Genomic DNA, 15,340 nt, shown 5'->3' with positions numbered 1-15,340 from the left:
CCAGCCTCGCTGCTGCAGAACATTGAAGCTCCTTCATGAGATCCCTTTGATGAAGTTCTGAAGGGTTTGTTGCCCTGGGGAAATCTAAGTAGCATCAATTTACCATTAGTTTCTCCTGTGTTGTATCTGGTTGCTGATATTGAATTCCTGCTAAAAATTTCTCTGAATTCCAGCAGCAAAGTCAAGTCTGCTAAAGGGTCCTTAGAACAGGTCTAGGTTATTCTAACACATCCTGAGGAACACTGGTAGTCTCATAGCTAAAATTAACCACCTTTTACCCCATATTGGACTGCAGAACACAGGTTGTAATTCCACAGTTTTACCTGCTTAGCACAATAGTGTGATTGTTCCCAATTCTACTCATATATAAATTTTATAAACATACAGATAATATATTATGTGTTCAAAACCAGTTAACAGTAAAAGCTGTTTGATTCAAGAATTATTAGACCTGCCAGCATGGCTTGGACCAGCAATGGTACTGCAAGAGAGAACACCAGCATCTCCATGGAAATGGCTTGCTGCAGATGCTCAGGCAGTTGAAGGTCTCAGACTGGGGACAATGACATTAAGAAAGAAAAGTGACCAAAAACATTTCTGTACACACATTTCAGCTGCAGTTTCAGTATGAGAAGTGCTTTTGAAAGTAGCAGAATATAGCAGTATTTGTAAAATTGCATTGTATTTAATTTCTGTAAGATTTTGTACAGCACAACCTTAAAAGGCACTTTCCAAGTGCCTCCTTTCAATTACTCTAAGACCTAATTGATCTGTAACCAAATTAGGCAGCTATATGAACACTGGAAAGGTGGGCTTGGAATACACATTCTCTATAAAATAAATATAGAAACAGATTTTGAGGAATAATAAAAGCATAAATAAATAATATATATATATCATTAAATAATAATGTAATTACTTTTTATATTATAGTTAAAATTAAGAGGGAGAACACAAGTATATATTATTACTCTCTCATAATTTTTAGTATCAATTTTTCTGTCAGCCAAGATCTAACAGAAGACACTGTTCAAATAAGAATATATTTTATAAATTCATTTTTTCAGTGAATTTACTGTAGAATCCTTACCAGTGTTTAATTCTTCACTAGTATTTTCTCTCCTTAAATATATATATAAACAAATGTGGAGTCTCATAAATGATAACTTAATTCTTGAGAGAACTTCTAGGTTTTTTGTACTAATGACTATGATTGGTAGCATTCTAAGGGTGCCAATTACCATATAATTATGTTTATATTGATTACTTGTTACCACATATCTCTGTAGTAAAACTGAACAAGTATTCTTTGAATCTATACAAATGTTCTCCCCCAAGCCAATAACTGTGTAGATCATGGTCTGCAACTAAATTTCCTCAATTGTTTGTTTTTGCAAACACTTCTCTCATAAAATTTCTTATCTACCATAAAGACTCTCTCATCTCACTGCTGAAGGCTGAGGACAAAGAGCATGAAAATACAGTAAGGTCAGCATATGGTTTTCTGTCTCCTTGGAGAAATCACTAATTATAAATCCTGTCACCCTGCTCAATCTGCTAAACCTGACCTGCTATCAAACATCCATGCAGGACAAAATACAAGTCTGAGATTGCTTTCCTCTTTTTTTTTTTTTTTAAGTTTAACTTCAGTTGCCTTGAAGGTGGTTATCAGAAGTGGATTTACCACAGTAGGTAGAAATTTGAAATCTACTCATTGTTATTTCATAGGGATAGCTCCATTTTGGCCTCCCAGATTTTGTTTCTGTAAGCTGGGAATGTGCAACAAAGTGAATATTGCTGGGTAACCTACCCAAGAGCTTCCCAAGACAGGATGGAAAATTTATTTAGATGCTTCAGGTATTTTAGTCAAATTTTCCTAATCGTTTCCATAGGTTTGTCTTTAGGGAAGTAGTAGTCCCTTTGGCACATGAATGCTCTAATTACTTTATTTCTTTGTGGTTAACAGCAACCATCCAAATACGACTTGCACAGTGTGATACTGCAGACTGATACCCTATTTCACACATTCCCTCCCATTCTCATAACATTGCAAATTTAACTTAACCTTTGCAACTTCTTGGTGAAAAATTATTAGTAAAAGAACTCCCAAGTATAATAAAATTATTACACAGTTTTATTTTGAAGAACATTTTGCATTTGTTTTTAATACAAAATGATGTAGGTCAAGAAATAATTTACAAACCTTTAAGTTCTTATCCTGGCATTTGAAATAAGAATGATTTCAGAGGAAGTCTGTAAGCTATTCATAGGAAACTGTCATTATGTACAAAATGTTTATTGACATGTTTTAAACATCACATTTGTAAAAATGTGAACTGGATTGCTATCTAGCATAGGAACCACAGGTAAAACCTGATAAGATAACTTGTTAGAACAAGTCATTGTTATCCAGTGCTAACAAAATAGACAGTAGCTTTCAGGGTGTTTTAATTATCCTCCAAGGTCATTTCAGCCTCAAAGACATTTCAGGGTTTTACTGCATTGTGAACAATATCGAAGCCCTCTCTTGATTGCATAAAAATAAATCTTTGAAATAGTACACATAGAACAACAGAAGGGTAGAGGCAATAAAATATTTTTTATATCAAGGTTTTTGGTTCTGTGTGGAATCATACTATCACATTTCTTCTCATTCCAAGCAGAGTAAATAGTACTGAAGTAAAGCATTTTCATTTACCTGTGAAGTATTTTCTGCCTCAGATATTTCCTGTGTCAATTTAGGGTATGTAGGTATTACATTTTGTCAAAACTAATTGCCTCATGACCAGGAATACCCTGGCATGAACTTGACAAGGTCTTTGGGTTTTGGGGTTTTTTGCATGGGGTTATTACAAAAATAAAATTAGAACTTACTTTTCAGAAAAAAAAAAAAAAAAAAGTTGAAATTACTTTAAATTTTTTACCTTTCCAAGTATAAGACTGAGTAGTCAACAGTACATCCCTTATGCAGAGAGATTCTTTTGACTCAATTATTTTTAAAAAAAATCTGATCTGTTGCCAAGTTCAAACTTGACACTTTATCCCAAAAAGAGATTTACACTGAGAGGTGGCTCTATTTAAATATTTATCCTATAGATCTATATATTCCAAGTAAAAATACTTCTATCTAGAATTCTGTGGAGAGTTACAATAATTAGGGTCCATAAATATTGCTGCAGTTCAATTACGGTACAATAATTACAAAATATAGAACATCTCTTTACAAATACAAATCATTGTATATTACAATTAATTTACAATATTTTCTACTATATAATTTTTAGCAAACTATCTTATCTAATTCTACTATAACCTGGTTGCAAGTGCATTAGTAAGAATGCAATTATTCCAGTATATTTTGCCCTTAACATGATAGTCATAAAACAGACCATCTGAATGATATTTTCCTATGTAAACTGATGTTACATATGACGGATTATTCTTTATATAACTTGTTTTTCCAACGATCTCTAACAGGTAGAGCGTGACAAATTGTATTTTAGAAGAGCATTAAGAAAAGAAATCAGGAGGCAAGTTTAAAAACAATGTTAGAATGGATATGCAATGGGTAGCTGATATGCTTTGAGCACTGAGGTAATGACATTATTGGTTGTCATCACTCATCTCATGTTGCTGTTTCCCACACAATCCTGTGCCAGACCTCTACAGACATTGTCACTGACAAAATCCTGCTCTACTAGGAAGGACAGCAGCACAAGGTTGAAAGACAGGCAAGATATTACACCTCAGAATCCTGCTCTAGCCCTCAAAAAACTGATTGTCACAATCTGCTTGGTTTCTAAATAACCTTATTCCTACAGAGGAACTGAAGACTCTGTGGGAGGAGACTTGACCTACCGCAGCTCTGTTCACATTTCGGCAACCTGGAGATAATAAATTTATTAGTTATGGCTTCCTTGAGGTGTGACATCTCTCATACAAAACTTGGATTGGTTATTCACTCCAGCTAGTGCCTAGCATCTTGAAACTACGAGGCACTTTTTCTGTTATTAGAACATTTTCCTTGCTAAATACTATAAGCTTGTAATGCATATCATTTCATCAGCTAAGTCTTCCTCGTATCGTCCCGTTTCCGGCTCTTCGTCGCTGTAACCAGGACCAAAATCTTGAAGTTCGTAATCTTGTCTACTTAAAATCGGGAACATATCCCCGTTGGTCCCATTGCTGATATTTCCATTGAGAAGGTTACTTGCTGCACTCTCCATCTCGTCAATAGTCATGTCACATGCATCAGCAATCTCGTGTTTCGTAGCCGAAACAAATTTAGGGTCCTTTGCATACCTTCCTAGGCCTTCAGATATAAGTACCTGGCAGAGGGAGGGGAGAGGGAGTTTCAGTGGAATTACAGAACAACAGACAGATCACAACACTGCTCACTGATGGAAAGCACCAGAAACCCCACGCTGAATCACTGGAGCAACCCACAGCCAAAGTGTACAGGTAAATACCAATTAAATCAACAATGAAAAGTCTGCAAAGCCCACCATGATGTGTGCTAATGTAAGTGGTGCTGCACTACATCTGACACTTCTCAGAGATTTGGCAGTAGTCTTTGCTAAACATCAATCATCAGGCTGATACACTAAAGACAACAGTTAATACGTCTCAGATGGTGCAGTTAAAACAACTGTCTGAAATACAGAATTTTATATGTTCTCAGTACTTTAGAGTTACATGGAAAAAAGATGTTGAACTCCCATTTGCAAAACACAACAAAATGTGTTATTTAGCTCACAGCAATGGAAAGGAAGTGATGGATGGAAGCTACAACCTTAACTATGATCAGAAATGCTGCACACACTTTATCTTCAAATCTTTATAAATATAAAAGGGAATTCTTATCATCCTTTAGTGCCCCTACAAATCCATCCTTGCAGTTGTTATTCTCCTCTCTGCACTTAGTACACTGATTCATGGAGGTTTTTTATCTTTTTTTTTTTTATCTTTTATTCAGATTACTGCAAAAATGGGGATTTATTTCTATAGAAACAACAGAGAGAACAGGCATATACGTCATTTCTTATTGCTATTGTGGAAGGATACTTCAGAACTGATGCACATTTAGAAAACTTACATTTCAACATTCTGAAATATCTTTAGTTCTCTGATCAATCTCTCACTAACATGAAGATCTGGATTCAGTAGAAATCCTTTACTACATGGCAGCTATGAATAAATTCCACTCTACCTAAAACCAATTTGTGGCTATAAAAGTAAACATCCATTTTCCATCAGAGAGCTGATGTGAACTTAATCATGCACTTTTAAAAGTTAACCCCAAAACTTCACAGACAGACTCTTGGCTCCTCCAGAGGCTCCTGCGGCACTCACCGCTTCCACCAGGCTGTCTGCACTCCTCTGCTTGTCGCTGTGCTTGTGCCTGAAGTCGTTGGGGACGGTCAGGCTGGCTGGTGTGAATGTCCTGTAGGAAATGTCGGGGTCATCCGTGTACCAGGAGCTCCTGTGCAGGGAAGGCAGGCTGCCATTCATGTGCTCTGTGGAGTCAGCCCTGTCCACCTGGATCAGAGGGGTGTAATAGGGGGAGCGGTCCCTGTTGGGAGGGGTGGCAGGTGGGGTGGCCCAGGAACGCGTTGAACGACTCGGTGAATGTTTATGAGCTTTGCTGGAATCCAGACCTGCCACAGCCATCACCTGGTAAAGGAAAGAATTTTACAAGTTAGTGATTTCAAATACTCAGTCATACTCATTTCTCGCTTCAGCAGTTAGCCCAAACCAATTATTTAGGCAGCAAAGTTAACATTTTCTGATGTGTAGTAGCCATGTAGCAGAGGAACGGGACTGAAATTGGTAAACTGACACAACAAAATGGTATTTTTTCCATTTTACTCATATCACTAAATCTTTTTGCTTATACAATATATTAAAGAAAACAAAGTATAGAAACATTCCTTCTGTCCAAGGCAGGATAGGAAGCTGACAGAATTTTCCAAGCTGGGCACTGAGCCTCAGAAGGTGTCTATCTTGTACTTGCAAATTGTAACAAATGGAGTTGAGATAGGTAAATAATAATAGACAGCTGCTGTATTATGCAGTCCTGGTCAAAATTTAGGGCATGGTGACTCTGAACACTGAGAGTCAAAGGGGCAGGCTACTCATTCTGTGTTTTGTACAAGGTCGATGTTTGATAAGCCTTGTGTCTAGCAAATATTACACTGGTTCTGCTTCAAACAGCAGTGAAAGTCAGGAGCGCAGAGTGGAGGCTGGAAAGATGTCATTCACTCTTAGTTAAGGAAGAGTTTGAGTTTACCTGCTGTTGCATTAAGTGAAGTGGCAGGGCCGTGCGATGGTGAAAATTAGGAGAGAGTGGAATGTCATCTTGGCTACTTTGTCGGCGGAGGCATTCGAAGTTAAAGGAGGATCGTCTATGTGCTACAGGGAAACCATAATTCATTAGAAAAACTAAACATTTTTCTCAAAGTCTATTATTTCCAGAATTCTGGGGCAAGTGAACTATGATACAAATAAAAACAGGTAAGAAACAAGTCGTGCTAATAGAATATGGCTGGTTATAAGATAAAGGACAGATTAATCACATAAGCAAAAGCAGTCCAAGGTAGAAATCATAGAAGCAACCTAACATAGGAAAATTGGAAGCAGCTGTTTCAGAAAACAAGCTTGTCTGATGCAGCTGTCTGGCTCAGACACTCAGCTGCAGAGTTTTGCCATAAACTGTTGTGACTTTCTTCTTCCCTCCCCCCATGGCTTCAAGCTTGGTTCTAACAAACCCGATTTCCCAAAGGAAATTTGAAGTCTCCAGTTCCTTGGAAGCAATGTGCAGTATATAAAACTGTGTCCAAGTCAACTCAGGTTGTCAGTTCCTGATGTTTATTCTGCTGCTTAGGACAGCAATCCTCCATTGTCCCTGCTGTTATGTGCACTTTCATGATAGAAAAGAAAAAGTAGAACTCTCAACTGAATCAAGATGTTTTGGCTGATGTGAAGCTGTTTCAGCTGATCTTGTTGAAATCCTGCAGAATGATGGGAAGCATGCGGGTACCATTCCCCTGTGCCAGCTTCAGTGCACAGAAAGCCTGGACACTGAGCTGCAGCTGGAATCCAGACCAACCCTCACAGCTGCGAGCACTGGAGTGGGACACTGGAGAGAACCTGGCTGTATCAAGTGTAGTGCCATGGAATTATGGCACCCCACAGTTGTCACCAGACACTTCATGCTGGATACTATCAAAGAGCCACTGAACTAAAATAGGCAACTCCACAAGGTGATTCTGTCTAACTAATGTGGATCTCTCCCTTGTCTCTATGACAAATCCAAATACAGGAAAGCAAGCCTTAGCTCCTGATCCTAATATGCTAAATTTCCCAATACCAAAATGCAATCCAAAAGTCCCTTCATCCAAAACAAGGCACTTCTTTGCATATGCTTCTCTGCAGAGAAGAGGCTGAAAGAAAATCTCAATCATTCCTCACTTCTGGAAGCTGCTCAAGTCCAGTGGTGAGATGAGTTTGGTACAGAAACATCCAGAAAGCTTGACACAGAGCTCAGTTTACTGACAGCACTGGATGTTATGTTCACATGGACTGAATCAGATGCTAGCAGGAACTGTTTAGTGCAATGCCCCGTGTTCTTTTTTTTTTCTTTTTCTTTCTTTATTTATGTGAGATGATCAAGGCTTCCTCCCAGTCCATACACTAGTTACAAATAACAGATTTGAAATTCTTTAAAATCTGCTTAGATACTGAGCTGCTAAAATCTCTCACCTCTTTTCCAGAATTATAAATAAATAGTTATGACAGGAGGTCTGACACCAATTGCTCTTATGCCATTACATTGGTGAAAGTCAAAGACTTCCTAAATTACCCTTATGCAACTTTGATCAGAACTAGGTCCTCTTATCCTGGGATATCAAATATTCTTATCTAGTACCTTAGCCTAGTCTCCTGTAGATGAGATAAAAAGCATAACTTCCGCTAAATAAATGACTGCCAAACACTGTCATTAAAACTTTATCTCCAAGACTGCAGTTAGAGGAAACCTTCAACCCTCCACTCAAAACATTTTCATGTGCAGACCCAAGAAAATTTCTGTATGAAGGCTTTTCTCCTGCAATCTGTGAAATGGATATGCAAAGCACCTATCTGCTTCTTTGGCTTAAAATTCTTCTGCTATCAGAAAAGCCTGTAGAAAGATATTCAGGGGTCTCCTTTCACAGTCCTTCCTTCATCTGATGTATTTCCCTTCTGCTACTGAAAGACAGCAGCTTTCTGTACCCTTCACTATTGCTCAGCTGAGTTATTTTCTCTCCGTGGTGCAAGACTCATTCTGCCCCTGTGCGCCTTAAGGACAGAAATCCAAACAGCAGAGACCATTGCCAGTCTTGTCATAAGGAGGTGGGAGCCTAAAGTGTGGATCTAATACTGGCAGTATTGCTGAAGAATGCAACCTTTATTGTATAAAAATATATCTTGCTGCTGCCTTTTACCACTGCTTTCTGTAGCTTTAAACAGTCTGAGACTGTAGCCCAGATATAAAATTATCTCAGTACACTTGAGAATCTCTGAGACAAGAAAAAACCTTAAAAAGAGGTTGCTTTTGCACTTGTAGTGCCACCCCAAGGACTTCCTCTCTGTGAAGTGTCAGAGGTCAAAGACCAAACCCGAGAATGTTGAGTCTGTGCCTGGTTTCACCAGAGGATTAGCACTGCTAATCTCTGCTCTAGGGCCTGGAACACATAAAGACAGAATTACAAGATAAGAAGAAATGTAGATAAGAAGAAATGTAGAAATGCAGATAATGCAATATTGTTCTTGAGATAAGGAAAAACCAAGGGATGCAGATATAAGGAAGAGAAGAAATAAAAATTAAAGAAACAGGAAAAAACATCTGTTGACAGTGCTATCTCTATAAATTGAAACATCTTCTCCCTCAGAAGAAACAGAATTTTAAGCATTGTTCCTGAGATAGCAGAATAAAGTACCAATGGAAATCTGAAATAAGATGCTTAAAATCCAAGGTTTTTTTTAAAAAGCCTTTTTAAACTGGAATCTGTCTGAATGCATTTGAATTATTTCAGATTTGCAAGCAAATTGTCCTGAATGTACTTACGTGGTGGTGTTGGAGGTAGCAGCCGTCTCCTAGGAGATCTTTTTGTATCATAACACATCTGTGAATCATCTTCCTCAAAAAAACCATGTGGGTGATGGTAACCTTTTGGTCTCTCAAAGTCTGAGTCATGGCAGTGATATCTACAGTGGTAATCATATCTATGCCTGCATTAAAAAACAAAAAAGAAAATATTCCTTCAGTGAAATTTTGTAAACAGTTCCAAAATTAGTTTCCTTCTAATTTTCAGGTATACTCTTTCTCCAGCAAGATAATTAACCACTGCATTCTGTAATTGCGCAACTCATATTTAAAATCCAATTTCTGTAAGATTTTGAGAGAGGGCATATACTTTTGTACTAGTAAAGTTACATGGTCAATTCTTAGGCTAAATTTTTAATCATACTGTATTTTCAATTAATTTAATCTTACCAGTACAGGCAGAAATATAAGACCTCAGTTGCTTAAAAAAATAAAATAAATACTCTCTTCTAGTCCTGCCATGCTCTCTTGAGAGCCCTGGTTAAGGTGCAGAAGCTCAGAATGGATTTAAGCTTCTTACACTCTGGATATTCTCATGTTTAAAATTAGATTTTGGAAGGGTGTTACTTGATGCTAACTGTCATACAAAAAAATAAGTGACCTGAGGCTTCTGTAAAATTTAGCTTTCATGCAAATCTCAGCCTTTATGCAAACCAACACAAATGCAGATTAGGGTGCCAATCTTACCAGAATTCAGCTGGTGAATGTAGAGGAGAAGGAGGAGGAGAATTAAGCATGTCTGGCACTTGAGCATATGCACTTCTGCATCTAAGATAAAATTGCAATAAATTCCTCTACTTCTGGGCCAGACTTGAAAATTTTAAAAAAATGGACTGAAGTGGAGATTATTTTTGAGATGCTACTGAATGTATTCAGTAGAAGAGAAACATCTTTGGAATACTCTCTGTTCCTACTCATCATTTCCCATTTCAGCAGTTGTGGAGTATTAATTTAATTAGAGAATTTGCAGTGTGAGTGTACTTAGTGAAGCCTTTACATCTGTGTACCTAAAATACTGGAATATTTTTGCATGCTATTTTATTTAACAAATATTTTTATTTAACAACAATATTTTATGAAACAAATATCCTCACCTGTTTCCTGACAACATACTGTCATCTTCATAATATTCTTCTCCACTGTAATACTCCTGCTCTCCCAAATAATGATCATCATTGCAATAGTCTTGGACTTCATGTTCTTCCCTGCGAATCGTAGGTCGGCGTCCATCACCAGTGTCAGATCTGTAAGCAGCAACCAAATAGTGTTTTTTTTCTATTTTTATCATTTATATGTTGTTTATTGTATAAGAGCTCCTTTAATGTGCTTCAAAGAGGAAGAGAAAAAGACAAGCATTAACAGCTTTCTAGTTCAGAATGTGGTGTTACAGCAGTGCAGAGCAGTGCAGTTCAGAACATGAATTATGTATCTGCTTCTTCTTTATTTCCTTGTGGTGCAACAGAAAAACAATAAAAGGATGCTCAGTGAAATTAAATACATTCTAGATAGTTTTATATGGTACACACTGTCATTTGGAAAAACACTGCCTCTCTCCAATGCCTGAGGTTTGTCAAATGGCTCAACTATTAAGAAGTTCTCACTGAAGTGTTAAAAAAAAAATCTGAAATGGATATGCAAATCTAGACACTCAAACCACCACTGAGCACCCATTTACCAATGCACTTCAATTCAGCCAATCCACCTCATATTTTAAAAAGTGTCTTCGAAAATATTTAGACAGAAGACTAGGAAAGATTTTGGGTCTCCTATGAAAGGAAATGTACACATTAACACTTATCAAAGCTATCACCAGTGGTTTTTCCAGTCTTGGTAAGTCAATTTTTAACAAGGGCTACAATCAGATGTGATCTTTAGCCTGTTGAAAACTGCAGAAACCTGCCTGGACTTTCAAAAGGACTTGAATAATTTTGAACTTTACCAAAAGTTTGTCCTTTTAAAATGGGCAGTAAAAAAATTGACTTAAAAATTGTCACTTGAGTTACTGAGCACATGCACTGTTATACAGTTAATTTAGAAATGAAACAGGAAAGGAGAAAAAAATAAAAAAAGGAAGAAGAAAAACTCCCTGTCCAATTTTGTCATAAAAATATCAACTCACCTAATATATGTTTCATAGTAGCGTGTTCTATCCAGGTAGGCCATGAAAATGAGAAAAATATTTTAAGAAAAAGTCATTTAGAGAAATTCTTCAGTGATTACAATGTCTGTGCTGTAACACAGCACAGTGTAATGAATTCACTTTAAAGAAAGCTGCTACTTTCAAACCCCAGTGAATCTTTATGCATCTCCCATTCATCAGAGCTAGACTTTAAAAACAGCTCATACATCAGAAGGCAACAGAAATGAAGATTCAAATTAATTTCACTTAGCTAACATTTCCTATAGTGTATTTATAAATGATTTAAAAACAAGGATGTATTTAAGTTTACCTCCGACTGCTTGGCCGTCTGCGCCTCTCGTGGTCAGTCCTGGAGTGTGAGCGGTAACTGTTTTCAGATCTATGCTCACGATTTCCAAAACTTGCATGTCTTCCATGGACTTTGGACACGTTGGCATTATTGAGATTGGCATTTGTTGAGTTTGGAACGTGCTTTCCTACCGAGTTGTGATTGTGATGATTGTGGTACACAGAGTTTCCTGCCTGATGATACATGTTTTTCTCAGTATCACTTGCAGAGGGAATTGAAGGCCGCTGGACGTGTAAGGGACGGTGTGTGGTGTTGATCTGCTGAAATGAATCTCGTCTGTCACTGCTAATGTGGTTTATGTGGTTGCCAAAGAGGGCACCATTCCTCTGTTTTAGGGGAAGAGAAAGAAAAAAATTATATCAGGTATCTTAACAGAACATGCTCTTGACAGTGACAACTGACTTTTCTCTCCTACATGCATAGAAAAGTAGCAATTCAAGTAACCTGTGATTTTTCTTTCTAATTTTATGATGCTTCAGATGGGATCTCCTGAAGTGACAGAGATGTGATTGTGGTGATGACAATATTGTATTTCAGAGTCAAATAAACAGTATGCCGTGATCATTATTCTTTTCCACACAACTAAAAGTGACACATCCAGCTTTCTCCACATTTTATTACGCAGGAGAAACCTAGATTCCCATACATGAACATGCACCAGCTTCCTCAGAAAGAGACATGTTTGCTGAATTTTTGGGAAGGCTTTGGTGGAGCTCTGTCCTGCTCTCCCGGAGCCCCGGTTTGCAGCAGGCTTCACTCAGACAGGATGGAGTGCCATGCAACAGCTTGCAAGCAAATCCCAGGTAGGGAACATTCAGCTTCAGTGCTCCCATTCTTTCTTCTCGCAGAGGTATAAGAAAGAGTAGTTTCTGTTCATCAGCCCTGGGGGTGTAATGGATGGTGAAAGGGAGGATGAGGTGCTAAGTTATGACTGTGACATGCAGCTCTCTTGGACACCTGACCCAGGTTAGGGAGCCTCCCTGTCTAGCCAGGTGTGGGTCCTGGATGACAGCAGTCTGAGTTGCAGCTCAATCTAGAGAAGACAGGAGGTAATGATGGTTGGCAGAGAAATGCATCTATTGATGGCAGCTGAGCCACTGTCTCCAGTGCCACGTCCTCCTTTTTGCAGAGGACGCTAGCAAGCTATGGGGCTTCTGCTGTAATTCCTGCAGAAACATGATTTTACATCTGCTTCTTATGAAATGCTTGGGAAAAATAAAGTTTTCTTGCTGGCTGACAAATGGTTTGCAGACCGCCTCTGATTATAACACCAAATTTACACATTCACCATTTAGGACTAAATAGGATAACGAGGAAACCAAATCTTTTTTCTGATTGATTCTTACTGAGATCCCTCATGGGACTGGAAATGGCATTTATATTTAGTTGATTTCTATGTAAACCCATGCATCCATTTTAAAATACACAACTCCCTGTCTGCTGTAGTTTGCTAGCATGTTTTCATTTTCTTCTTCCTATCTACCACAGCAGAGGTAAATACAAGTTTCAGCCTTGCTAGTATCAAAGTTTGAGATGGCAAGGTTCATGCCTTTTGATAGGATTTGCTCAAGAAAAAATAAGAATTAATGAGAAATAATTAGGGGCAGGAGAACCACCCTGCAGGAACTGCTTTCTAAACTTATGAAGAAATGCAAGTGTCCTGTTACTACCATTTCTATAGATTTATATATAAAATATACTTATTTATAAAATATTTATATTTTCTGATTTGAGGGGTTTAAAAGTATTACTAATATTGTATTATTTCATATTCAAGGTCACTCTTTACTCTCATATTATACAAAAAACAATTCACATGGTTGTGTTCTGACATTACTTTATAAACATCTTCCTCCTCCTCTGGATTGTTTTCCTCTGGTTCATCATCTTGCAAGTCACAGGATATAGCTCGGCGTATTTCTGGGCCAATATCATGAAGTGTCCTTAGTCCTGCCTAAATCAATGACAATACCATAATACATTAGGAAAGCAAATTCCTTTTTGCTCTTTAATTACAGGTGTTAAGTTTATTTTAAAGGACAATTAACAGTTTTTGTATCCTGACATCCACAGAGGATGCACCTTGCTGTAAGTTCCTTTACTGTTACTAATAAAAAGTTTTATATATTCCAGTACCACCCTGTTGAGGTGATCGTGTCTTTATTATCTCACAGTGTAGACACTGACTAAAACACCACTGATGTTTATGGACCACTATAGAAGAAAAATTAATCTTATTAAAAGGTGTAAGTAATCAGCAAGAGCTATAATAAAATGCATTTCAATGAGATGTATATTCAATGTCCAAAACATGTTTGCAGCCTGTGTCAACAAAGAAACGCAAGGAGATCTTTGCTATAGCAACAGCAATTTTAGCAGAGCTCAGATGGAAAAGAAAGCAGTGAAATAATTCCAGCTCATCTGCACTGCACTATGATTTGCAGATATTTGGTGTAAAGCTTCAGTTTAGGACAGAAACCCTTTGAGTTGGAGCAGCAGAGGCTCGGTGTACATCGCTTCATATTCCTCTCAAGTTTGCTACCACAAGCAACATTTAGGAAAAGGGATAATGCTGAAACAGTCCTGGACAGACCTGCACATCAGGAGGAAAGAGACATCATACACCACTCAGCCAAGAACTCAGTGCTTTGTACAGGCCTTCCTGCAACAAGGAGACATTTTTCCTGATTTAAGTCTGGCTGTTATGGTCCAAAGCAAGAAACACAATCTCTTGCTTTCCAGCAACTTCTTTCATCTTGTCAGGTTCAGAAGAAATCCAAGATGTGTGTGTGTTTAACCCTTCACTACCACTACACTTCCACTACTAAAAATCCTGCACAGCACTTGGCTCAATTTTTTATTATGATCTAAAAATCTGATTTATTCTTTTTTAGCATTTTTGAAGGAGATGTGAGGGCTGTCCCAGCACAGCACTGACATTGCATGTTACTTGCCCTGGGGGGAGCATGAGGATGTGTAGAGAATTTTGTGTGTTTCAGAGCTGCAGAAGGAGCTGAGAGACCCTGGAGGACCCCAAACATGGCTTGGTCTCACTGATGCTGTTTCTTCACACATTCCCAGGAGCACACTCAAAACTTCTGCTCAAAACAGAAACAGCTGCTTTGCTGGGGAGAAATGGCATTTATGCAGTGTGGGCAATCAGAACCTGGAAAGGGATGAACCAAAAAGCTTTGAACCTTAATGGTGTAGATTTACTTACTACAGGCTCCACTTCAGCTTTCACTCACTCCAGTATTTCCCTTCCTGAAAAAGGTGCTTGACTAATCTTACTATCTACATCTATTTGGCAATTCCATTTTCTTCCTCAGGGATGAACTTTGAGAGTTATGCTATAATTGAACAAGACTCTAAAAATCATTTACTAGTGAGTTAATATACAGTACTAGTTTCATGAATACATTGTGCTTTTTCCCACTTTTATGCTAATTGCACAGTCAAAACCTCAGCAAGGTTGCTAATGTCATCCTTTTGCAAGGTGCTAAAGGGAAGAAAAATTAACACTTTGAAGTACAGCTATTCAAGTGGAAGACCAGAGGTGTCTATTTACTTAGCAGAGACAAAGACAGTATTTATTTACTAGAGGACTGCTATTATATTTTGTTTATTTGACCATTAGCTACAAGAGCCACTTGCACTTCACACTCACTACCTGCTGACTTTAGAGCAAAGAGAACTAAAAAGAAAA

At 37.9% G+C, this 15,340-nt stretch overlaps 1 protein-coding gene across 1 annotated transcript in view; it reads right to left on the bottom strand.

Moving 5' to 3' along the window:
* Window positions 1–2,190: 2,190 nt before the first annotated feature.
* The window catches only part of CACNA1D (calcium voltage-gated channel subunit alpha1 D), a 169,209-nt gene continuing 156,059 nt past the window's right edge, over window positions 2,191–15,340 (bottom strand). The window contains exons 45-52 of the mRNA XM_088062045.1: window positions 13,472–13,588; window positions 11,596–11,960; window positions 11,265–11,291; window positions 10,240–10,389; window positions 9,107–9,270; window positions 6,290–6,411; window positions 5,353–5,673; window positions 2,191–4,328 (exon numbers count right to left, since the gene is read on the bottom strand). Coding sequence (XP_087918171.1) covers window positions 4,035–4,328; window positions 5,353–5,673; window positions 6,290–6,411; window positions 9,107–9,270; window positions 10,240–10,389; window positions 11,265–11,291; window positions 11,596–11,960; window positions 13,472–13,588 — 1,560 coding nt within the window. The 3' untranslated portion in view covers window positions 2,191–4,034. The remainder of the gene's footprint in view (window positions 4,329–5,352; window positions 5,674–6,289; window positions 6,412–9,106; window positions 9,271–10,239; window positions 10,390–11,264; window positions 11,292–11,595; window positions 11,961–13,471; window positions 13,589–15,340) is intronic.

Source organism: Pseudopodoces humilis, chromosome 13 (genome assembly GCF_049639895.1).
Source record: "Pseudopodoces humilis isolate 2021_Gansu_Grassland_sample_001 chromosome 13, ASM4963989v1, whole genome shotgun sequence".
NCBI lineage: Eukaryota > Metazoa > Chordata > Aves > Passeriformes > Paridae > Pseudopodoces > Pseudopodoces humilis.
This window is presented reverse-complemented; position numbering and strand designations above follow the sequence as displayed.